Source organism: Peromyscus maniculatus, chromosome 1, assembly GCF_049852395.1.
Source record: "Peromyscus maniculatus bairdii isolate BWxNUB_F1_BW_parent chromosome 1, HU_Pman_BW_mat_3.1, whole genome shotgun sequence".
In the NCBI taxonomy this organism is placed as follows: Eukaryota; Metazoa; Chordata; class Mammalia; order Rodentia; family Cricetidae; genus Peromyscus; species Peromyscus maniculatus.
Window position 1 is genome coordinate 163,841,226 of NC_134852.1, and position 23,654 is coordinate 163,864,879.

At 40.5% G+C, this 23,654-nt stretch overlaps 2 protein-coding genes across 4 annotated transcripts in view; one reads left to right on the forward strand and one right to left on the reverse strand.

The window, feature by feature from the left end:
* LOC102911582 (oocyte-secreted protein 1-like) overlaps window positions 1-8,931 on the reverse strand; it is a 35,867-nt gene extending 26,936 nt beyond the window's left edge. For 2 of the 3 annotated variants that reach the window (XR_006063822.2, XM_076560293.1), the window contains exons 1-2: window positions 7,762-8,931; window positions 6,359-7,670 (exon numbers count right to left, since the gene is read on the reverse strand). The gene's annotated coding sequence lies outside the window, so the exon portion shown is untranslated. The remainder of the gene's footprint in view (window positions 1-6,358; window positions 7,671-7,761) is intronic. The other variant, XR_013047575.1, reaches the window with a different exon arrangement.
* Window positions 8,932-8,985: 54 nt separating this feature from the next.
* On the forward strand, window positions 8,986-23,088 carry LOC121824869 (cobalamin binding intrinsic factor). The gene is made up of 9 exons (XM_076560233.1): window positions 8,986-9,165; window positions 9,854-10,030; window positions 11,068-11,181; window positions 11,616-11,756; window positions 12,798-12,979; window positions 17,216-17,393; window positions 18,455-18,656; window positions 19,941-20,059; window positions 22,810-23,088. The coding sequence occupies exons 1-9, from the start codon at window positions 9,093-9,095 to the stop codon at window positions 22,869-22,871; spliced, it is 1,248 nt and encodes a 415-aa protein (XP_076416348.1). The 5' UTR covers window positions 8,986-9,092; the 3' UTR covers window positions 22,872-23,088.
* Window positions 23,089-23,654: the final 566 nt, after the last annotated feature.

The window sequence follows — 23,654 nt, forward strand, 5'->3', positions numbered from 1 at the left end:
CAAAAATCAGAATCCCATACACTTGCATAGAAGCATGAAGAGAGATGAAACAAAAGAGTGTGGATTGGCGGGGTGGTGGTGGTGCATACCTTTAATCATAGCACTAGGGAGACAGACACAGGCAGATCTCTGTGAGTTCAAGGCCAGCATGGTCTACAGAGCTAGTTCCAGAACAGGCTCCTAAGCTACAAAGAAACCCCGTCTCAAAAAATCAAGAGAGAGAGAGAGAGAGAGAGAGAGAGAGAGAGAGAGAGAGAGAGAGAGAGAGAGAGAGAGAGAGATTGTCTTAATTGTAAGGAAATGGAAATGCTACGTGGATGACCACACCATACCTAGTGCTTGGGCCACTTGAACTAGACTTTGTGCTAAAATCACCTTTGTTCTAGGCCAAGTCACTTCAAATATTTATTTTTTCATGCTTATTACTGTAAAACTTTTAACATTTCTCCAGTGAGATTATCTATCAGTTTTTGTTACTAATTGTCATTTGGCTTAATGGTCTCAGGTTTCTTTAAGCAAATATTTGGCAAACTTTTAGATCACAGACATTTTGCATTGTGTAACAAAAACACATAGTGAACGTGAAAGACACACCTGCCTTGAGTCTGGCAGGGTGACAAATGCTAAACTCAGTTAAGAAACAATTATGCAAATATTTAATTGCCGTTCTCATGTGTGCTGTGAAGGAAGAAAGCTCTGAGTGTCAACAGAGTGGTCAAAACCCAGGTCTTAGAGTTCAGAAAGAACGTTGTGGCCCCAAAGAAGCAGTGTTTGCACAGCTGGGTGAGCTGGCCATTTGACAAAGCAGAAAGCAATGGCAGCTGAGAGCATGTGGGCAAAGGCCTACAGGAGGCACTTAGAACGGGGGAGGGCTCTGCAAACTGCGGTTTGGGCACAATGTACCGGCCAGCAGAGTGTCAGAAAGAGTCTGGGAGGTAAATAGATCTAGAGATCATATTTAAAGTCCTGACTTTTATCCAGAGTGAGTGGAGCACGAATGGGGGTATTTAAAATGTTTTAAACAGTGCAGTTGAATAAAACATTCAAAATTCTTATTTTCACAGATTACACAAGTTAAAGGATGTAGGTGCAAACTGTGTTCCCTGACCATGTATGTTCTTTCAATGTGGTTCTGTTTGAAAATGCTCCTTTGGGCCTAGGGTATAGAGTGACTCGGAGAGGGGCACAGGTAAATGCTCAGACACAGATTTCAAAGTAGCCAGTGTTGAAACAAACTGTGGCGATGTCAACCTGAGATGGACTAGTAAGGGAAGAAAGCAAGAGACTGTTCCAGAAGGGAGACCCTGGTGACTATTAGGTAGCTGGCTACAGGAGGAAAAGACAGTGTTCACCAATATAATCACCAGACTCCAGGCAAAGACAACAGTTAGCAGCTCTTAGTGAGATAAAAATGGCTGTTACTTTCTTACTATTTACTGTGTACCAGGCACTATTCTGAGCATCCTCTATGTAGGAACTCATTTAATCCTCATAAAACCCCCAAGAGTTAAGTACTGTTAACTTTTACATTTTACTGATAAGAAGACCAAGACTCAAAGAAGTTAAGAGACTTATCTGTGGTCACATACATATTAAATTGGCAAAGATGGAAGCATGGATTTAAAAAGCTAGTTTTCAATAAAGTCAATGAATGTAAAATGGAAGCTAAGAAATACCAAGACAAGATAAATACAGACTTTAGACTCTGGTCTTCTTAAAAGTGATGATCCTTTTTCAATAAGTCCTCACTTAGGTATGGGACTTCATGAGCCCTTCCCTTATATATGCTGGGATTTGGACTGGCTTGGTCCTGTGCATGCAGTCATGATTGCTATGAATCCATTTGGGAAATGGCCCCATCATTTTGACCAACACTGTTTCAATGCTAGATATCCACTACCTCTAGTTCTTACAATCTTTCCACACATCTTCCACACTTATCTCTGACTCTTGGGAGAGGGGTGGGATGTAGGTATCCCATTCAGAGCAGAGCACTCCATAATCTCTTCTTCTCTGCACGTTAATTTCACACCCCTTCTGCTTACTTTCTGGCTCTTGCATTCCTTCTGACTCTTCTTCCATGTTTTCTGAGCCATAGAGAGGATGATATTGATGTCTCATTTGGGGGTAGACATTAATCCATCACTTCTTAGCATCTTGTGAATCTAGTAGTCTCTGAATTCACCACTTATTTGTCATGGCTATTTGATTCTACTGGGATATTTTGGGTTGAATATATATTTTCTGAATCTATTTTATGGTTGGGTAAGACAAAATGCTATGTTTTTTTAAAAAAGTTGTATTGTCTAGGTTTTCCAGAGAAACTGAACCATAAACCATAAAAGTAAGGAGCAGGTATTGTAAGACACCAATATATGCAATTATAGAAACTAAGGAATCTGATAGCCTATTGTCTGCAAGTTGGAGACCTAGGATTGTTGTTTGGTTTTGCTCTTTTACTTTTTGGGGGGCCCACCACCAAACTCCCAAATAAATCACACATGGAGGTTTATTCTCAATTATAAATGCCTGGCCTTATTTCTTATTTCTTGCCAGCTTTCCATAATTTAAATTAACTCATCTGTCTTTCGCCTCTAGGCTTTTACCTTTCTCTATTTCTGTATACCTTTCTTTCTTACTCTGTTGCTGGCCCCTGGGTCATCTTGTGTCTCTCTTGCTCTCTCTTCTTCCCTCTTCCCAGATTTCTCCTTCTACATATCCTCTCTGCCTGTCAGCCCCACCTATTCTTTCTCCTGCCTTGCTATTGGCCATTCAGATCTTTATTAGACCATCAGGTGTTTTAGACAGGCACAGTGACACAGTTTCACAGAGTTAAACAAATGCAACATAAAAGAATGCAAGACATCTTTAAATTGTTAACAAAAGCAGTAATAAAAAATGCAACACACTTTAAAATAATATTCCCTGACATAGGATAGCCCATAACATCATTCAATCCAGCTCAAAAGGCCTGAGAGCCAGAGAATATGCTAGTGTGAATTCCTGTCCAAAGAGCTGCAATGGTGAGATAAAATGCCTCAATTTAAGCAAACTTACGAAAAAACAAAACAAAAACAGAAAGTGTTCTTATTCTACTCAACACACACACATACACACACACACACACACACACACACACACACACTGAATTCCATAACATTATATCTGAAAAGGAAATCTACTTAATCCATTGGTTGAAATTCTAATCTCATCTGGAAACACCCTCACAGGCACATCAAGAAGTAGCATTTCCCCTAGACACCTGTGGCCAGTCAAGTCAACAGAGAATTAACCACCAAGAGATACAATGCTAATAGAGAGGCATAAACTAAAACAAAATCCTCACTCTACACCAAGAAGCAAAGAAAAATTATTTTCTCATTCCCCACACTTAGATCTTTCATTTTTTCCTGATTCATTGCATTATTTGGACAGGTATTCTTGACCATACCACTTGATATTGCTCAATATATACTTCAGTAACAGAGGCTAGGGCAACCTGAAGAAGCTCTTGTTACCCATCGCCCAAGCCAATCCATCACCATTGCTGAACTAGGCTAGCCCTCAGTATCCCTGATGAAGAGATGAGACCATCGCATCAACTGCCCATTGTGGGGCTCCTCTTGATTTCTCTTATTCCAAGCCAAGTATGTAATATGTGTCATAAATACACTTTAGGATAAGATTACTCAAGTGAGATGGTGTCTCGATAGCTAAGAGCAGGGTGCTCCAGGAACATGAACTAAGACCCTGTGTTGGTTCTTATGTGTTTGGACTCCACAAGAGACTTTTAAAAAAAAGTTCTACAGTGCATATTGCATTAGGAAGGACCATGGAATCTGTGTTAAGTAGCCTTACTGTTCTTCCTGTGTTCTGGTCCTCTATGCCACAGCATGGTACCAAGAGACAATTTTGTTGTTGCTGCTGGTGCTGTTGTTTGCAATAATAGAAACTTCCTGGGTCACAGAAACTTTTCAACATCATAGAAAGTTATCCTTTGATTTTCGTATGTAATCTATTTTCCCCCAATTCAACCCATAGTTTTTAAGTTATTCTCTTGAAATTATATAGTTTAAAAAAAACACCATACTTTTTTTCAGACAATGCCGGTGGCTCTCTCCTCCTTGTAGAGCACACATATTTAAAGCTGCTTCTCCTTTTCCCTTCAACTTCACACCATAAGATGCAGAAAAGAGCCTCATCTGGCAAAGCAGGGGCAAGAAATGAGGCAGAGGCCTGGTCTGATGCTGCTTTTGATGCTGAGTTTCAGGGCTCTGTCACTCCCTGCCTACCCTGGGCTCCCTTTAGGCTTTGGGTCCCATATTGCACCTGCTCCAGAAGAGGTGCTGAGTCCTGGTCTTCACTGGGATGAGGTATGAATGGAGCCATGGCATAGAAAATAGACAGTTTCCAATAAAGACCATCCTATAAAGAAATTATCGCCAAGGCCCCTGAAGTTGGAGCACCCAGATGCCTGAATTTGGCAGATGTCACCATGGCCATTGATCTACTTTACAGGTCAAGGCCATTGTTCTGACCAAAGCAGGGCTAACAATCTAGTGTGTTTTGTCACCTAGTCATGTTCAAAGTCCTGGGAGGTATGCAGTCAGCTGGGATGGAGGTGGGTGGAATCCATTATGAGATGAACAATGTTCATTGAAACAGCAATGTTTTGATTGGAGACTGCCAGCCGCATTTTCCCTACTTAGGAATGTTCAAACCAAGCATCATGCAGTTTCAAGCAGTAATTCAAATCAGGCAGTAATTGAGGACTACTTTTCTATAATGGGACATTTTGTGGAGGTTCAGTGCTGAGAAAATAATCCTCTATGGAATGGTGATTGGTCAGTATTGTGTGGTGTTTTCCAAACTTTTCAAAGCAAATGTTATGTAACTTTTCATCTAAGAACCACATCAACTTATTTTTGGGAACTAAAGGGGAGTATGAGTCAATTTTTTTCCTTTGTATTATAAGACACATTATATATTTCTATAAAAAATATAGAAATGTAGAAAGGTCAAGATTTCTCTTAGAGAGAGAGAGAGAGAGAGAGAGAGAGAGAGAGAGAGAGAGACTGCTCATCTCTCCATCTGAGTATCTGAGTGTTGGCTCCTGAGAGTACACAGTTTTGTAAGAAATTTAAGAAATACTAATTGGGGTAGGGCTTAGCTCTTTTGGTAAAGTGCTTCTAAGTAAGATTCTACATACACACACAAAAAAAAAAAAACAGGCATACTGGCATGTGTTTGTAATCCCAATGCTAGGGAGGTGGAGACAAGAGAATCACTAGGCTCCCTGATCAGACAGCTCATCCTTTTTGGCAAGCTCTAGGCCAGTGACAGATCCTATCACAAGCAAGGGTCATTTAGACTATTAGATATCTCAAGTCCTGATTGTGGGAGCTTGGGGGAGCCCCTGGCTATAGAGGGATCATTTAGATTACTAGCCAACCTCCAGTCCTGGTTGTAGGAGCTTGATATGGCCTGACTCAACCAGTAACACAGATCACCAGGCTGTTAATCACAGCCTTCTGGAAAAACAGGTTATATGTCTCTTCCATTGAAAATACTATCATGTGTGCTTAACATTCCTGGTTTTCCTGGAGATCTGTGGCCACAAGGACCATCATGCTCCCAACTAGTAGTTGGATTCTTTGCAATATTTAAGAAAATTGCCTATCTGAAAAGATTTTCTCCAACTAATCAAGAAAAGCATGTATCCAAAGAACCCCTGTTATAATTATTCCAGTTATATGTAGCTGAGGATGAGTCTAAATATACATAAAAAATGACTCTAAATATACATCCCATGCCCATTTCAAGACAGTGTCTTCTAGACATGCCAGGGAAATATTCATCCATAAAATCTCAACCCTAGATGAAGAATTACAGGCAATCTGTGGGTGCTTCAAGGGAAAGTCAGTTTCCCCTAGGGATGATGCCTCTGCTGGATTACCCACCCAAGTGCAATCAGACCTAAACACAGTACTTAGGAGCAACATTAAATGGATTCAGTAGGTTACATACACATATATGTAACAATATATATGTTACATATGATATAAAAATGGAGACTATGATTTTTTAATTTGAGGGAGTGGAAAGGGAACACAGGAGGACTTGGAGTGGGGAGAAGGAGGGGTGGAAAGGGTATAAATATGACTCACATACAAAATTCTCAAAAAATAAAAAAATGTAAATTTAAACAAAAAGAAAACATGGACAAAATATTAAAAGAAAAAGAAGTTTATGACTATATAGTGAAGGGTATGCTCGGAAAATGAATAAATGATTATACTGGCAAGAAAAAAAATCTCTCTAAGGGCTGGTGAGATGGCTCAGAAAGATAAAATCTTACCATTAAACCTGAAGACCTGAGTTTGATCCTGGGAACCCACATGGTAGAAAGAGAGAACAGACTCCTACAAGCTGTCCTCAGACTTCTACATGCACACCATGCATGTGCACCTACACACACAAATAAATAAGTAAATAAATAATGATAGATAGATAGATAGAGATAGATAGATAGATAGATCTATATTTCCTATGACATATAAAACAGGTTTGCCATCCTAAAAAAAAATTTCCATTAAAAAGACCACAAAGGTGGGGATGAATATGATCATAGAACAGTGATATACATATATGAAGATACCATAATGAAACTTACTATTTTATACACTGAATAAAATAATAGTATAAAAAGAAAAGGAGACCATGACAGAAAACAAAAGATGCGGACTCTCGCTTACACATGAACACTGTATAAGCTAGCTGGAGTCAACCACACAGAGATATAGAATAAAGCTAAGAAAGCTTACAGTAGAGAAGTAAGCAGGGAGCAAGAGATTTGACCAGGTCAGCCTTGGGCCAGTCATATGAATACTGAGCCTCTGGTGCCTCGTTAATATAAGAAATGAATCCACGCTCATCTCCTTATAATGATATTCTAAGCATGAAACCCTGAAAATTTTGATGTTCACTTATTGTTGTTGCTTAAAGAGAAAAATCCTACATTTTTATCATTTATTTATTTTGTCTTTTTTCATTTTTCTAAGTACTGCATGATTCTCAAAAGATCCCATGGCATCATGAAAAGACTGATAGCTGCCTTTCATGATACAGTTCATTCACAAAAAGCCCCCCTGAGGCTAATGAGAACAATGAAAGACCGGTAAGGGTAGAGAAAGAAGTGACAGGCAAAATGAGTCTCAAAGAAGACAGGAGGCAAAAATAAATGAAATGAGAAGCAGCGACCCTGTAAAACCTGAATGCTTCCCTTTTCAGGGATGTATTTAAGCTTGGGACAGGTTGATTTGATTATACTGGCTCTGGGAACATGTAAGACTAATTTTGTACCATATATACGTGTGTGTGTGTGTGTGTGTGTGTGTGTGTGTGTGTGTACTAAACATCACATAATTGACCAGTTAAAAGTCAAATTACAAGAAGAAATTGAAACTATGAGTAATACTCCAGTGTTCAGAGATCTCAGGAGACTGTGTCTTCTCCACTGACTTGGACTGTAGAACCATTCCCCCCGACTCTGCCATCCTCTTCATCCTGTGAATTCCATTCCATCTCTGAGGATTATTCTATTTTCTTCTCTCTCAGCAGGCATCTTGAACTTTCTTTTTAACTACATTCAAGTATGCACTGACCTGTGTCTGAAACAGAATAGGCAACAGAAGTGGTTAGACATATGATGACAAAGGAGGCCAGCACCTTGTAGAGCCTTAAGAGTGTTAATAGACTTACTTCATTCAACACTGGAGCATGATGATCTCTTCCCATGGGGCTTTTGAGGTCTCATATACTCTCGGGCCATGCCAGTGTCTCAGACCACTTCCTGATGCCTGGTCAAGATGTAGAATTCTCTGCTACCTCTCCAACACCATGTCTGCTGGCACGCCACCAATGTCCCACCATAATAACAGACTGAACCTCTGAACTGTAAGCCACACAATTAAATGTTTTCCTTTATAAGGGTGGCCATAGTCATGGTTTCTCTTCACAGGAACAGAAACCCTAACTAAGACATTTAAAAACAATACTGGAGTTGTAGAGCTGGCATGGGGTTAAGAGCACCAAAATCATCAGTACCAGAGTTCACATCCCAGTATGCACATAACAAGATGTGTCCTGACAAATGCCCACACGGAAGAGGGAAAGAAGGATCACAGGGACTGGCTAGCTTTCAGCCTTACCAAGAAAACCCAAACCCAAGGTTGAAGAAAATAACCCTTTCTCAAAGGAAAAAATTGGAAAGTGATGGAGAATGATATCTGATACCCTCTCCTGAACTCTGTGTACACACACACAAACATGTATGTACATACAGATATACATACCTACATATGTGTAATACTCACACATATATGCATAAATTAATTAAATATTTTAAAAATAATAAGTATTCTATGAGAAAGCTACAGGTAGCAGAGTCCACTTTTATCCCTGGGCAGGAGAAACAAAATTAAACAAAACAACTTCCATGAAATTGAAATCCACTCCTTATCTAAAAATCAAACAACTTAAAGGAATCTTGACTGGAACCCAGGTCCAGATTGACTCTATTGTGTATAGTCAGCATATCTACCTGAAGGTATATTTCCACCAAAGAGCCAAAAAAAAAAAAAGGTGTCCTGCAAAATGAAATGAGCTAGTACCTATCAACCTAAACTATTCATGAAATCATTGCAGATAAGCATCAGTAGGCTATTGGCCTAGGAGGAGTCCTGACTATATTCACATGTTAGCCAAATATCCTACCAGTAATTATGTGGGAATTGTCAAGAGATACTTATTATTTTGCTGCATTACCTGGCCCTCAGGTCCTTACATCATTCTGCTGCTTAGAAGTCACCTTCACACACCATGGAGGGTCTATAGAGTAAGTAAACTGAGATAGGCAAATAGAAATGAGATACATCAAGGTAGGAGGGGTCAGCGTAGGTATTTAAAAGTGGCTGGGTCTGGAGCAGATTGTTTTATAAAATAAGTGAAACAAGAGAAGGTAGAGGCACACCTCATTAGCAAATACTGGTGTTCGTGGAAAGGGAGACGTGGACAGCACAAGAAAGCAGGGCATGGCTTGGCTTACCCTCTACCTTCTAAATGTTCTCTGGGCTGTGGCAGGAACCAGCACCCAAAGCTCTTGCTGTGAGTATGGTGATTATTCCAATGGCAAAGAAGCAGTCTCCCTCCAGAGAGGCAGAGATCTCAGGCACAGTTCTACTGTTGAGAGAGGGGTGGAACAGCAATCACTATAGGAGTTCTGAAGAGGTAGGCATAAGTCAAGGATGGAGACTTAGTCATCTTTCATGACTTCACAGAATAATTCTTGGAGAGTCAAGTCAATGCATATGGTTTTTGTTTTTTTTCCCAAGAGATAGTGAATTATGATTGCAGGAATGTTGGCTGCTGGAACAAGATAGATACTTAGTGGTAACTAAGACTACATGGGAGGTATGAATATTTGATGAGCAGATGATGCCTCAAATCATCAATATTCTTCATGAAGGAGAGGGAAATGAATGCTAAAGAAATGAGAGACTTATAGGAAATGATTAGAAATCATGTTAAATACTTCTGAGATGTACTGCTCAAAGTTAGCACATGAAAAAAAATCACTTTAAAGAGAAAGATTGTTGGAGAAGATGTAAGGACTAATGAGCCTCTAAAGAAAAATGCTGATTTTTTCTGCATTTCTTTTCTGTCTCCTCAAATCTCTCAAGCCTTCTGCTAAAAGGCCTAGAAGACACAGGAACGACACTTCTGGGAAAGGGATGAGGGCTGGGGGAATGAGGGATGAGTGGTGGGGTGTTGCAAGTGGCTTTCCTTTTCTCAGCTGTCCCGCCAGAACAGCAGCCCTGGGTCAATGGCCTACAAGTGCTCATGGAGAAGTCAGTGACGAAGTCAGACTTCACAAATCCCAGCATCCTGATTGCCATGAACCTGGCTGGTGCCTACAATCTGGAGGCCCAGAAGCTCCTGACTGACAGGCTCATGGCCACTAACAGTGCAGGTTAGACACTGGAGCCCCTCCCCAAAGCCTGAATCTTCCACATACAGGCTACCCCGGACCCCAGGTCTCTGTCATCGCCCACCCCAATTCACTCACCTTTCCCTGCACAGCAGAAGAACATCTGTAGCTAAACATATGTGACATTGGAATAGTCAGGGAAGAGGGGAGGGATGCACAGGGAGCTCCAGACTCAGGGAAGAAAGCAGACACTTCTGCTTCCAAATTTGCTGCTTATGAACAAGTCACTGGATGCCACTTACTCACCTTGCTCTCTAAGGACACAAACAGTAACAATAGGTGCATGACAAAGTTTACTTTCTGCCTCTAAGTCTCCACTGACTTTCATGGGTTTTCTCCTTTCTTTTCTAAACAGACAGCACGGATTCTTTTCTTAGCATATATTAAACATAAGAAATAATTAGCTTCACTGTGCAATCACTGAGTCACACAGACAACACTACATTCTATGTTTCTTCAAAGACTTATTTCCATATTTCTTTCTTTGGAAAAAAAGAAATTTTAAAATGATGTGAGTGCACTACTGAAAAATCCAAATCCTGGATTTGAGGCTTTGAATATATAAGGCTGGGAGACGCTGTGCATGGTGACATACACCTGTAAGCCCAGCACTCAGCAGGAGTGAGTTCTGGGCCAGCCAGGGATACAGAGTGTCTCAAACATTAAAGAGAGGTAGTGAGCAGCAGATGAGAGATGGGTTAGTCAGGGGGCTCCATGGGTAAAGGTGCTTGTTACACAGGCTTCCCCATCTGAGCTCGATCTCCAGAATCCACATAACGTTAAAAGGAATAACTGACTCCACAAAAATGCCTTTTGACCTCCACATACCTCTGTGTTGTGGCCAGCACAGACACACACACACACACACACACACACACACACACACACACACACACACACACACAGAGTAATAAAAATAAATACATAGTTTAAAAAAACAAGTGCAACACTCGGTCTAGCCATGGGTGGTGCTTTGCCCTGTAATGCCTGCCATCATAATTCTTTTCTCTTTTCCATAGACCTAACAAGTGGGCAACTAGCGCTCACCATTATGGCGCTCAGCTCCTCATGCCGAGACCCTGGAAATAAAGTATCCATTCTGCAAAATGAAATGGAGAACTGGGTGTCTCCAAGTAAGACCTCGTGGGGAGGGGGGGAAGAGTGGGGGGTAGGGTCCTTCCTGAGATTTTTTTTAACCATGAAAGGAAAATATGGAAGTGAGAAGAGTGAAAAGTCAGAGAGAAGAGAAACAAGGCTGCCTGTACTCTGATAGTCCCACCAGTGAGACACTCAGTTCTCAGGCAACATGAGCTAGAGAAGCCAACTCCCCAGGCATGGCCTGGGCAGCCACCATCCTCCCCAGGGTCAGCACCATCCCTCTTCTCTTCAGATGCCAGATGACATTCTTACTCTGAGAAACACTGACGTCATCCTTTGCCAATATTGTCTCTTTTGGTGGTGACAGGTTTTCTAGTGATTTCTACTTAAAAGCTCCAGTCTATGCTACTCAAAACATCTCCAGTGTGGTGAGTGTTAATCTAAGGATGGTTCTCTGTTGTCTTCTGAGGCCCAGGTGCTGAAGCCTCAGCCTTCTATGGGCCCAGTCTGGCGATCCTCGCACTGTGCCAGAAGAACTCAGAGGCAACCTTACCCATCGCAGTGCGCTTTGCTAAGACCCTGATGAGGGAGTCTTCTCCCTTCAATGTGGGTAAGTTGATGCCATCAGGCACTGACCAAGGTGAGAGTATCAGAGTCACAGTAGACAAGAGGTAGTGATGGAGGGGGAAGCAAAGGAGAAAAACCTTCCATGGAGGTAGAGCTGGGAGCCATGCAGGTGGGGGTGGATGAAAAACATTGAACAAATGTTTGTTGGACTTGTGAGTTAAGGACAGACCTCCAGTAGGACAATAAATATGTCACACAAGTTAGAACTTATTTTCAAATAAAATGGAGATAGATGTCTTGCCTCACCCCTACCCTGCACTCCTTAATGTATACCAATTCTCCCATATTCTGTATATTTCAAGATGTTTCTCCTTTTTCCATGCAAATGCCCTTTCTACAAACAGCTATTTTCTGAAGCCAACACAGGGACCTTCTTATCCCTTTGTGTTACCCACACTGGGCTGCTTATGAATGGAATCCTTTTCCACTGTGATGCTATTTCCTTCTTTCAACCTTTCTGTGTGTAATGATCTTTCCTCTGTTGGGGCCCCTGGCATGGACTCACTGTCATGGCCCTCTGCCTCCCTCCAAGCCATATCATCTCAGGCTTTCACTCACTTCCACAAGCCTCAACAGCAAGCTGACAGAGCAAAACAGTCATAAACTACAAATGCTGAAGAGACTCAGGCTGCTGTGCTGGGAAGACCAAGATGCCTTCACTGAGGTGTGACAGCTGTGCCTTCCAGAACTGCTGACATCTCAAAAGATCAACCTCGACATGAAAGAAGTGGGATTGAACACACTGCCATTTACACTATTTAAAGTTTCAAAGTCTGGAGCTGTCCAGTGGTGTACATTTGTTTTAAAGCCTGGCCCTGCTTCCTGGCTGTGTGGCCTTGGGCAGTTCCTTTACTGCTCTGAACTCCCACTTCCTCATCTCTTAAATGAAGATACTCATAAATCCTGTTTCACTAGTGATCCCAAGAACTAAAGGAGGTCCTGTCACTAGATCACAATAAGCACCTGGTGAACATTGGCTGTGGTGGTGATTGTGGTGGGGATCTGTCTTTCCTCTGTCTTTCAGACACAGGAGCAGTAGCAACCTTGGCCCTGACTTGCATGTACAACAGGATTCCTGTAGGTTCTCAGGAAAATTACAGAGACCTGTTTGGTGAGGCACTGAAGGTTCTTGTGGATAATATCAGCTTGAGGATCAAAGATGATGGCATCATTGGAGACATCTACAGCACTGGCCTTGGCATGCAGGTAAACCTATCCTATGTGCTCCTAATTTAGGACAGAATAATAAGCCTGAACTGTAGCACCAAGGGACTTTGTGTCTACTAACACACCTGGGAAACTCCAATTAATGTGATTTGGGGTCAATTCCTGAACCACCTTGCTTCAGTTTCTCCACTGGCAAAATGCAGGTATATGCTAGCTCATAGATAAAATGTGAAGACAAACTTAAAAGAATTCATCCTCCTTTCTTGGAAAAATGGAGCAAATAAATCAAGAATTTTGAGGGTTTATTAATAATAAACAGTTACTAGTAACAGTCATACACTATTGAAAGTTTGATGCATACATACTGATTTGAAAGCAGATCTTCAAAAAACTTATTGATGGAATTTTCTGCTTCAAGCTTACCAGGAAAAATGACCTTTTCCCCCACTTATGTTTACCTATAAAAAAGTTGGTTTGTATTTAAAATGATTAATCTAAGTAATCTAAAGATGACTCAAACATACACACAGACAGAAACACAGACACACAGACACAGACACAGACACACACACACAAATAAATAAATAATAAAAATAACCCAGTAAATAGTAGAGCCAAGTCCAAGAAGCTAATTCTGTAGCTCATTTTATGCCTCCCTCACATATCTCCAGGCTTAAATTAGGAAAGATGTTCCTTGACAGCCCCAAATCCATCACCATCTTCTAGCCCCTGTTCACTAGAGCAGGAATCATCCATGGTAAGCAGATATATCTCCTATGGGTCACAGGAATAGATTATAAGAACTCAGCTGGTTATGGCAAAGCCACTACCTGAGAGGTCAAGGAATTCCTGCAGAGGAAGACAAATTCCGAGGAGCATTTGGTGTTATTTGGTTTGTTATATATCAGCTGTCTTCTGTTATGAAAATCATGTGTGCCTTCATAGCTTTCTCAATTGATTTTTCCCTAAGAATTCCTAACAGTGTGGACTGGTCCTCTTTGGACATACACATTCAAGGTATTTGGAGAACAGCCTCAGGAAAGGCTTCCTTCCCCACAGCCCATCCATTTCTCCCCTTTCAGCACTGGAATCAGATATCTCCCTTCACCACAATCAAGGACTAACAGAAATAATAGTCCAGACCACCACATACTAGTCACCTGATTTGAGGTAAATTCCACAAGGAGACATCACCTAGGTCAGGTAGATCTTAAGTAATTACTTTACGCAATTTAACTTGGACCCTCCTTTCTTACAGCCTTACTAACTTTATAGACCCCTAACTTCTTACCTAACTACTTCTCAGAATGTACAACATATAGATCCCCTTTTTGATATACTAACTGGTCACTAGCACTCAGTTGACCTCCTCTTTTGACACTCCCATTTTGGATTGTAAAATAAAGCCTGGTGGTCACTGCCTGAGGAAAATTCTTACCTGCCTTTATGACCCAGTAAGAATTCAAGCCTGATGACCTTCCTCTGCCAGAGGATTGCTATTGCTTGGGTTTATAAATGGATTCCTGAGTGACTTGGGAGGAACATAGAGAACTCAGAGGCGGAGAACCAAGAGAGATAAGGAGGATTTTGACCATAGAGAAGGTGTGGACAAGATGGAAGATGAGGAAGAGCCAGATAGGTAAGTACTAGCTGGGTAAGAACAAGATGAAAAGGACCTAGATGAGACAGAATTAAGACAAGAGAATTAAGATAGAACTTAGAGGGAGCAATAGATAAATATTGAGAGAAATCAGGCAAGAAAGGAGGCAGGCACGAGAACAGAACTGTGTATAAAGGATGTTATCCGAGTGGCATTAAAGCAAGCAGACCAAAGAGCTCGGTGTGCTGAGATTCTATTTCCCAAAAATACTCCTCGCCCTTTGTAGTTTTCTTTCCTGAGCCCCTGGGAAGTATAATATTATGTAGCTCTCAGTTACTATTAGAAGGAAATCATCTGAGAGAGAGAGAGAGAGAGAGAGAGAGAGAGAGAGAGAGAGAGAGAGAGAGAGAGAGAGAGAGAGGTGTTGGTAACCTCCACAGACTAAAAATTAGGGAAGAGTCCAAACAGCACATGTAATAGTCAGTGTTAAACGTAAGAATGAAGACAAATCACCAGTCCAAAATACCATATGTGGAAGTGACTAAGAGCAAAGCCAGATTTTGTCATGAAACAAAACATTTTCCCCACAGCTGACCCATACAAAAGCATCCCCAGAACTCATGTCTACAAATTCCTGTGGAAAGCAGGCAGGCTGAAAGAATGAGGTTAAGACTGGGTTTGGCAAGTCAGGCCACGTGCTTAACCTTGTCTAAGGAGTTTGATTGTTTTAGTGCCAGATGCAGAACTGTTTACTTTGCTGATTTGGCTTAGAACGTCTATTTGGGATTTCATCACTTTCTAGGTACACTCTGGTAGATTATACCTGAGAATAAAAGCTTTTCCTATCAAAGGGTAAGACCTCATCCATATCCAAATACCACTCACCATGTAGATTTCTTGTCACTTAAGAAACATAACTCCTCCCTACCTGCCTGCTGAGGAGCATCTACCTGGTGCCTCTTAGACCAAACTGCCTTATAAAGTGGCCTCAACAGGGAGTAATGGTCTGCATTTGCCAAAGTTAACAGGGTGACCATACCTGTCACAAATGTCCAAGTGCCCACACTGCTCTCCCTAGCTGAAACAACTATCTCTGATTCCCCTCCGCCTTCTCCCATTTTCTCTTCCACCTTCATGCAAATGTGTCATTAGCCAACAAAGCTTACGACCATACTTGGTGGCTCTAGTTAGCGTAACTGTAAAGGAAGGGAGGATGCAATGAGTTTCCACATCATGCCTTGCAAATGCTTTTCCACACTTGCACACTGGACTCTCAAATGATACCCGCTCCAAAAACAAGCAGGATTTATACTTTCTAGTTTGCCCCAAAGATAAAAAAACTAGGCAAGAATAAGTGAATTGCTTGGTATAGTAATCCAGACTCATTTTTCCGGTTACAGAAGCCCAATTTTAAAAATGCCAATTTAGTATTTCATTTTCCTAGGTGTGTCCAAGGCCAGGTGAAGTGATTTCAAGAAAAAACATAATAAAAATCAGAGATCAAGTGATGATATCAAAGACCACTATTAGTTGTCTGTCATCCATGGTTTCACTCATTCTCTCCTGCTATGTGGAATTTAAGATGGTCAATGACAGCTTGGTGCTTACTCATACAGTCCCAACGGAAATATACAAACAAGAGAAATGATTTTTCTCTTTCAATGTTGGTGTATTAGGGAAGGAGTGATTGGTGTAGGCATCCACCAGTCACTGTTCCCAAGGACTCCAGTGCAACGCAGAACATGATTCCATCCCAAGGCCAGGATTGTAGAATGCAGTCACAAGTTTTCCTGTGTCTTGCGCAGCTGCACCATCCCTCAGTTGCTTATAAAATAATCATTCAGAAGCTTATAGTAATTATAACTGCTTGGCCATTAGCTCAGCCTTATTACTGACTAACTCTTACACTTAAATTAACCCATAATTCTTATCTATGTTTAGCCACATGACTTGGCGACTATTCTCAGTTCTGCCTTGTCATCTTGCTTCCTCTGTGTCTGGCTGGCAACTTCTGACAGTCTTCCTCTTCCCAGAATTCTCCTTGTCTACTTCTCCCACATATATTTCCTGCCTGGCTACTGGCCAATCAGCATTTTATTTATCAACCAATCAGAACAACACACATTCACAGCATACAGAACAACATTCCACAGCAGTGGAAACTATGACTGATAGTCCTGATGGAGACATGGCTTTGGGAAATGTCCACCAAAAGGTGTGCATGACAACACAAATCAAAAACAGTCTAGAACATGTGCCAGTCCAGCTGCCCTAGACTACAGCTCCTTCTATGGTTTGCTTTGTTACTCTTGTTCCACATTTAAAAACTATTCACATATAAAGCAGTCTTGGCTGTATTTCCTGACGCTAGTCATTGACTAAATAATTGTTCAGTGGCTATTTTCAAAAATCATTTGTAAGTGTTTGTTTTTTTTAATTGTTTTATCTTATTGTATGGGGTGTTTTTCCTACCTGTATGTCTATGCATCATATGCATGCCTAACACCTGAGGAGGCCATCCATAGAGGGCAAGGCCTTGTGCTGCTTCAGTTTGAATTCTGGAAGATCATAATGATTAGCAAGAACGTTCATCCCTCCTGAGAGCCAACTTCCTGCCATACCTAATCTTTCCTCTCTTTCTCTCTGCTTGCCCATGCCTGCCCCCTCTCTCCTAGGCTCTGTCTGTGACACCTGTGCAACCTATCAAGAAATGGGACTGCCAGAAGACTATGGATATGATACTCAATGAGATTAAGCAGGGGAAATTCCAAAACCCCATGTCCATTGCTCAAATTCTCCCCTCCTTGAAAGGCAAGACTTACCTAGATGTGCCCCAAGTAAATTGTGGTTCTGGTAAGAACTTTTCAATGGCTTTCCCTTTTATAACATAAATTGCTACTTAAAGTACAATGGCATGTGGCTTGATGTTGAGTGGAATATTAGATTGTTTTGTCAATTCATCCCAGATAGGTAGAGCTATGATCTCCAATCCACAAGCATGTGTACTAGCCCATAGCCAAAGAGCCTAGCTTAAGAATTCAGTTCCTTATATGAACACCAACTTTAATGAGGTAGATGGCCTGTGATCACAACAGGGAGCTTCATTCATTTGAAAAATGTACTGCCAAACATCACACATGTCTCATCTGCTCTTTACAAAGTCAAAAGAGAGACATGCAGATGAAACTACAGACTTTACAGTAATGAAATCAGTATTAAATAGGAATCTACATTCATCTACATCACAAAGGCAAAAAGAAGAAGAGAAGGAAGAAGGAGAGGAGGAGATGAATAATCAATTGTTGATTTTATTTGAAGGGCTGAAAAGGAACAAATGAAATTCACTCAAGCCTTAAGGATGTAATAATGACAGCCTGACACTCACAGAACACCAACAGGATGAGGTAGAAGCATAACATGTTACTTTGTAGCATTTTGTATCCAATCAAATACAATACTGAAATATTTAAAATTCCTATTGCCCATAAAGAGCCTTCCTAAAACTTTTGTCACTCCAGAAAAAGTCTCTGAAATCAACTCCTTCAATTCTTTTTATTCTTATCAAATACTTCCGCTTGCATCCACTAGTTAGTTTCATATGACAAGAAGAAACTATAAGCGCCTCATAGACTTCAGTGCCGAATCTACAGGAGCCAAACTCAAGCAAGCCCACTGCCACCGTGTGAAACACCTTAGCCTGACTCCCTGTGCTGCTGCCCAGTGACAGCACAAGTCTAACACGGAGTCCTTGTTAGACAACTTCTGGAATAGTTGTCCCAGTATTTTGTTGAATAGCCTAAAGGTTACTATTTTCTTGAAATCTTTTCTGGGATAAGTTCCTGATAACAATGACTTTTGCATCCCTCACTCAAACACCAAAATCTTTAATAAGCTTGGCCTTTTTGCCCTCACAGATCATGAAGTGCCACCAACTCTAACTGACTATCCTACTCCCGTCCCCCCCTCACCATCTAACATTACCGTCATATACACCATAAACAACCAGCTGAAGGGGGTTGATCTGCTCTTCAACAAGACCATTGAAGTTAGTGTGAAAAGAGGATCTGTACTACTTGTTGTCCTTGAAGAAGCGCAGCGCAAAAACTCCATGTTCAAGTGAGTGGTGCAAGTGATGTCACCATCCCCCAAGATGGACTCAAATTCCCATGTATTCTCTCTCCCTCCCCCATCTCTTCTCTCTCCCTCTTTCCTTGTTTCCCTCCCTCCCCCCTCCTCCTTAAGATCATGCAACATGTACCTAACAGAGTTCAGAAACAAGCATGGATTTGACTGTCTTTGAAATTCATATTTATACCTACTGTCCTGTTAAGAAAGAGTAGTATGTGGAAATGGATCAGAGGGGAGAATTAAATGAAATGTTAACCATTTGCAAAAAGGGGAATCAATATAGAAAAATAGGGAGATCACAGTAGCTAAGGGAACATGCTAATTCATGGGAGAAAAAGAGGACACATGATATGCAAACCTTCTGGATATACTTTACAAGTTTAGCATTTAATAATGATTTTTCTTCTGTCTGTAAATATGAAAACGACACACGATACATAATAGAAACTTGGAGAGAGAGAAAAAACACGAAGAATAAATTGCCTTCACAACCATAATATAATCAGTTATTTAATAATCTGGTAGACTTTTTTTCTATGCATAGTGCAAACAGTTGTGATTCTTCATATTCATTTGCTGGCATATGTTTATCTAAAATCTGAGTCCTTAATTTTTTAAAATATATTTTATGTTTAATTATATGAGTAATGCGTATGTGCATGTTAGTGTAGGTACCTAATGAGGCCAAAGACACCAGACACCATGCTTCTTTGAAGACAGTCCTCTGAGAATTTGGACATCGCCAAAGTTGATCAATAATAGAACACATCCCCAAATGATCCTCATGCACACTGTCGTCTATGATGGCTATTCCTTTTATTGCCATGTAATATTCTATAGGGGAGAACCTTGGGCACTAACTGAGCCATGGAGATGTATGTAAGAGTAGAAATGTTTTATTGTACATATATGAAGGGACTCATTAGTCTGGAGTCCTCACCAAACCAAACAGAAATTAACCCATGGAATCTGGCAAATGCATACTGTGTAAACTAAACTGTTTGTTCTAAATAACATATCCATAAAACATGACTATCTAAATATGGAAATACCTATCAACCTACTCAAGTGAAAATATAAAGAAAGACCCCTTTATCTATTAATTGAAATTCCATTTTAAGTGGCATGATTATATACTCATTACTCATTTGCATTTTCTCTTTTAAACATTATTTGCATCTGCTCTTTAAAGCATTTGAACATCTGTCCTCCATCTTGCCTCCTGTTGCCTGACTTCAACTGAGGTGATAACTATTTACATTTTATTCTTAGATTTGAAACCAGAATGACATCTTGGGGCCTTCTTGTCTTTTCTATCAACAATATCGCTGAAAATGTTAATCACAAGACATACTGGGAGTTCCTTAGTGGCAAAACACCTTTGGATGAAGGTAAGAAAAGCAAAGGAATATGATTTTCTTCTAGTTGCAAGGCTACATTTATGAATTCCTTAATTAATGTACTTGACAAATGTGATGCTATACATGCTTATGATAAGGATATACATAGGAACTGAGTGTCATATGTAGTCATTACATAAATTGCAATTTTTAGTGACTCTCTTTATAGGAAGGTAACTAAATCCAAGAGATGTAATGTGAATTATATACATTGGTGATGAACTCCAAGTAACCAATAATGCATAAGTATAGCATTAAGTAAAGAAATAAAGCAATCCCCCTTGGGGCCACTTTAACAAGAGCAAGTCCAGATTTGACTGTTGCATGAGTGTGAATCTGTGCCTGCCTGAAGAAGACTGTCTTGTCAGTCTGTCTGGCCTGTGTGTGCTGTGTGCACCTGTCATGTGTCTCTGTCTGTGAGTCTGTGCCTCCCAAAGGACTTTGCTCTGTGTCTATTGAACAGCACAGAGAGTATCACTTGAGGAAAAAATGAGATACTTTATAGAAATCTTTAACAGTAATACAAATATCATCAATGTTTACAAACCAATTTCCATAAATGGATGCTTTCAAACTTTATGGTAGATTTTAGGAAGTTGCTTTCAACTTCTGTATTTGCTGCTTTCAGCAAATGATACACATGCATTGTTCTGGGTAAGAGGCATGGAAGAGTATATAACTTAAGAACTTAATATTACATCTATGCATTATCTTGGGTTGTAAAAGTTGATTACATGAGAAATTCAAGGCAAGTATGTTGATTCTTATACTGTTCTCAGAAAGGCAGGTTAAGTAAACAGGCTGAGTACTCAGTAAGGTAACAGTCTTAAATATTAAGTGACCTCAAGTTATATTATTAACCCTACCAGTGAGGTCCAGCAAAAATTCCAGTCTCTTAGAATGCAAGAGATTTTCATAATATCACATCATCATGAGATGTCAAAGTGACCTGTATGAAACACAAGCCTAGAATTTAACAGAACAGACAACCAAGTCCAGGTTCCCAAACTCTAGAACAAGTGAGCTTTCTAACATAGCTTCATCAAAAATTCAGCCCTCACCATCTGTTTAGTCTCTCACAGAAGGAATGTTGTGATGGCATTTATGTGGTAAATACAAGCTAATATAGTGAAACTCAGATTCCAGCAAAACCTTAATTTTTCTGAATGTTTTGCATAAATGCTGAAACATCTTCCCACTTAAAGAGCACTGAGGCATGCTTTTGTCTAAGTCTCAGGTTGACCTGACATTGATTGTTACCATGAGGAGGACTGTAAACCAGAGTCACAGGAGGCCAGTGCTGTATCCTGCAGGCTCCATCCTCCAGTTTCACCATGGGAGAGATGTTTTGCTTGTCATCTACCATATAGTTAGGAAAAACTGGCCAGTCAGAATTCATGAGCTGCAGCAACAGGCTTTGTAAAAAGCTCTTCTCATAGTCATAATCTACATTAGACAAATAAGGAATCCGTCTCTATAGCAATAAAATGGAAATACCACTCCCTGGGTTGTTGTAAGGATTAGAAAAACTGTTTACAAATATTAACTACAATATCTTTTGCAGATTATGTGTTCAAAACACTGTTATTATTGTCATTTCTCCCACCACCTTGATCTCAAGAAATCATTCTGAAATTTTAAAGGGATTCTTCCCCTTGTCTGCCAATTACTCCCCTTCTCTGGGAACAAGGACAGTAAAAGTAAAGACATCAGATTCAAAAATATTTGGGCATGAAATTGTCATACTTCCTGTTGCCTGAACACCTAAAAGATAAAAGATATCAACATCATCTATCCTTCTTATCCTGGAAGATTCTCAGCCTACTGCCCCTCCCATTTCTTACAAAATCTTCCAAAAATAAGTGAAATTCTCCCTTAAATACTTTAATTAGAGCTATTTATTGCATGATTCCTATGTGGCAGATATTGTTTCTGATACTAAACATAACATTTCAGAGAAAATATTTAACAAAATTTTCTACATGAAAGAAAAGAGACTGGCACATCTTAAGTGGTTCCCCCAACGACAAGATCCATAAAATGGCAAACTAAAGGCTGAAAAGAGAAATCCATAGATATTTATAAAGCAAAATAAAAGGCAAAGACAAGAGGAAAATAAAGTATCTTTACCAAAAAGAAGAGGAGGAGGAGGGAGGGAGGGAGAGAAGAAGGGAGGGAGGTAGAGAGAGGGGGAAGCCACCCCACCCGTCCTAGGGTCTGGAGAGATGGCTTCACAGTTAAAAGCACCTACTGCTCTTGCAGAGGACCCAGCACCCATATCAGATGACTCACAACAGCCTGTAATCACAGTTCCTCTTCTGGCTTCCACCAGCACCTTCACACATGTGGTACACACACACACACACACACACACACACACACACACACACACACACACACACACCTAATAAATCTTTTTAAAAGAAAGAAAGAAATCCCTAAACAGGGCTAGCAAGAGCTGCTAAAGACATTTGACACCACACTTGGTGACCTGAGTTGGATTCCTGAGACCCACATGATGGAAAGAGAGAATCAACTCTGACCTTCACAGCATGCACCTACACACATACACACAAACAAGTAACAATAATAAAAATATTTTAAAAGAAATCCTTAAACATCCCAAATTCATATTTCTGTCCACTTCTCCCCATGGTAAATAATAAGCTTAATGGGCTGATGTTTTGGAATGGGAAGTTTACATGCACCATGGACATTTGTTATCCTTTGCCTCTTTCCAGGGGTTGCTTACTATGTTCCCTCCAACTATGAGCACATCACAGCCAACTTCACCCAGTACTGAGGAGGATCTTCTGCTGCATGTGACCAAAGGATGGTTTTTTTTTTTTCATTTCATTTCAAATCTATGCCAAGAAAAGTGGATGTTAACAATGCCACTCTATTCCTGATTTAAAAAAAAAACACAGAGCCACTCTGGGGAATAAACAGTGCACAATGCAAACTTCCTGGAGTACTCACCATTGTTACTCATGAAATAAAACTTCTGTCTTCTCATAACAGACTGTCGCTTGCCGTTTACAACTCTGATAAGGGAGAGGGAAAGCCCCAGTGATTTGGGGAGTTCAAAGCAATCTTCTGGATTAAGCAACACACTCACTACTTCAGACTTCTCTGAAGTCTCCACAAGGAAGATGGGGCCCCACAAAATGATTCTGCTCAGTCCAGAAACATGCCCTTGTACCTAAGAACATTACTCAATGATCAACCTTAGACTGATAATTTTTTAGGACAATTCCAAGATGAGATGGTCCATCATACTACACTTTTAGCCAGAATCTCAGACAATCTTATCCATTACTCTGAGACTGGCTGCAGACTCTATAGCTAGTCCTTTTGAGACCTAACTATCTAAGCTTTCTTACAGGACTCCACAGAGACACCATTGCCCCCTGAACAGCAGGAAGCAGTTCTAAGGACACCACACCCATATTGAAGGTTTCATTTTTCTCAAGGTTATGGATGGATGGTTATAGAGTTGGGGTGGAATAATAAAATTTACAAACAGTATTCTCCTTTAGAAAAGAAAAAGGGGAATGGATAGGTGTGGGAGACCAGCTGAGAGACC

What these genes read in the sequence shown, in the direction of transcription:
- LOC121824869 (XM_076560233.1), top strand. Translation starts at nt 9,093, where the DNA reads ATGGCTTGGCTTACCCTCTACCTTCTAAATGTTCTCTGGGCTGTGGCA. An exon ending in GCACTGGCCTTGGCATGCAG is followed by an intron (nt 12,980 to 17,215) that starts GTAAACCTATCC and finishes CCTCTCTCCTAG; the next exon opens with GCTCTGTCTGTGACACCTGT. An exon ending in CCAAGTAAATTGTGGTTCTG is followed by an intron (nt 17,394 to 18,454) that starts GTAAGAACTTTT and finishes TTGCCCTCACAG; the next exon opens with ATCATGAAGTGCCACCAACT.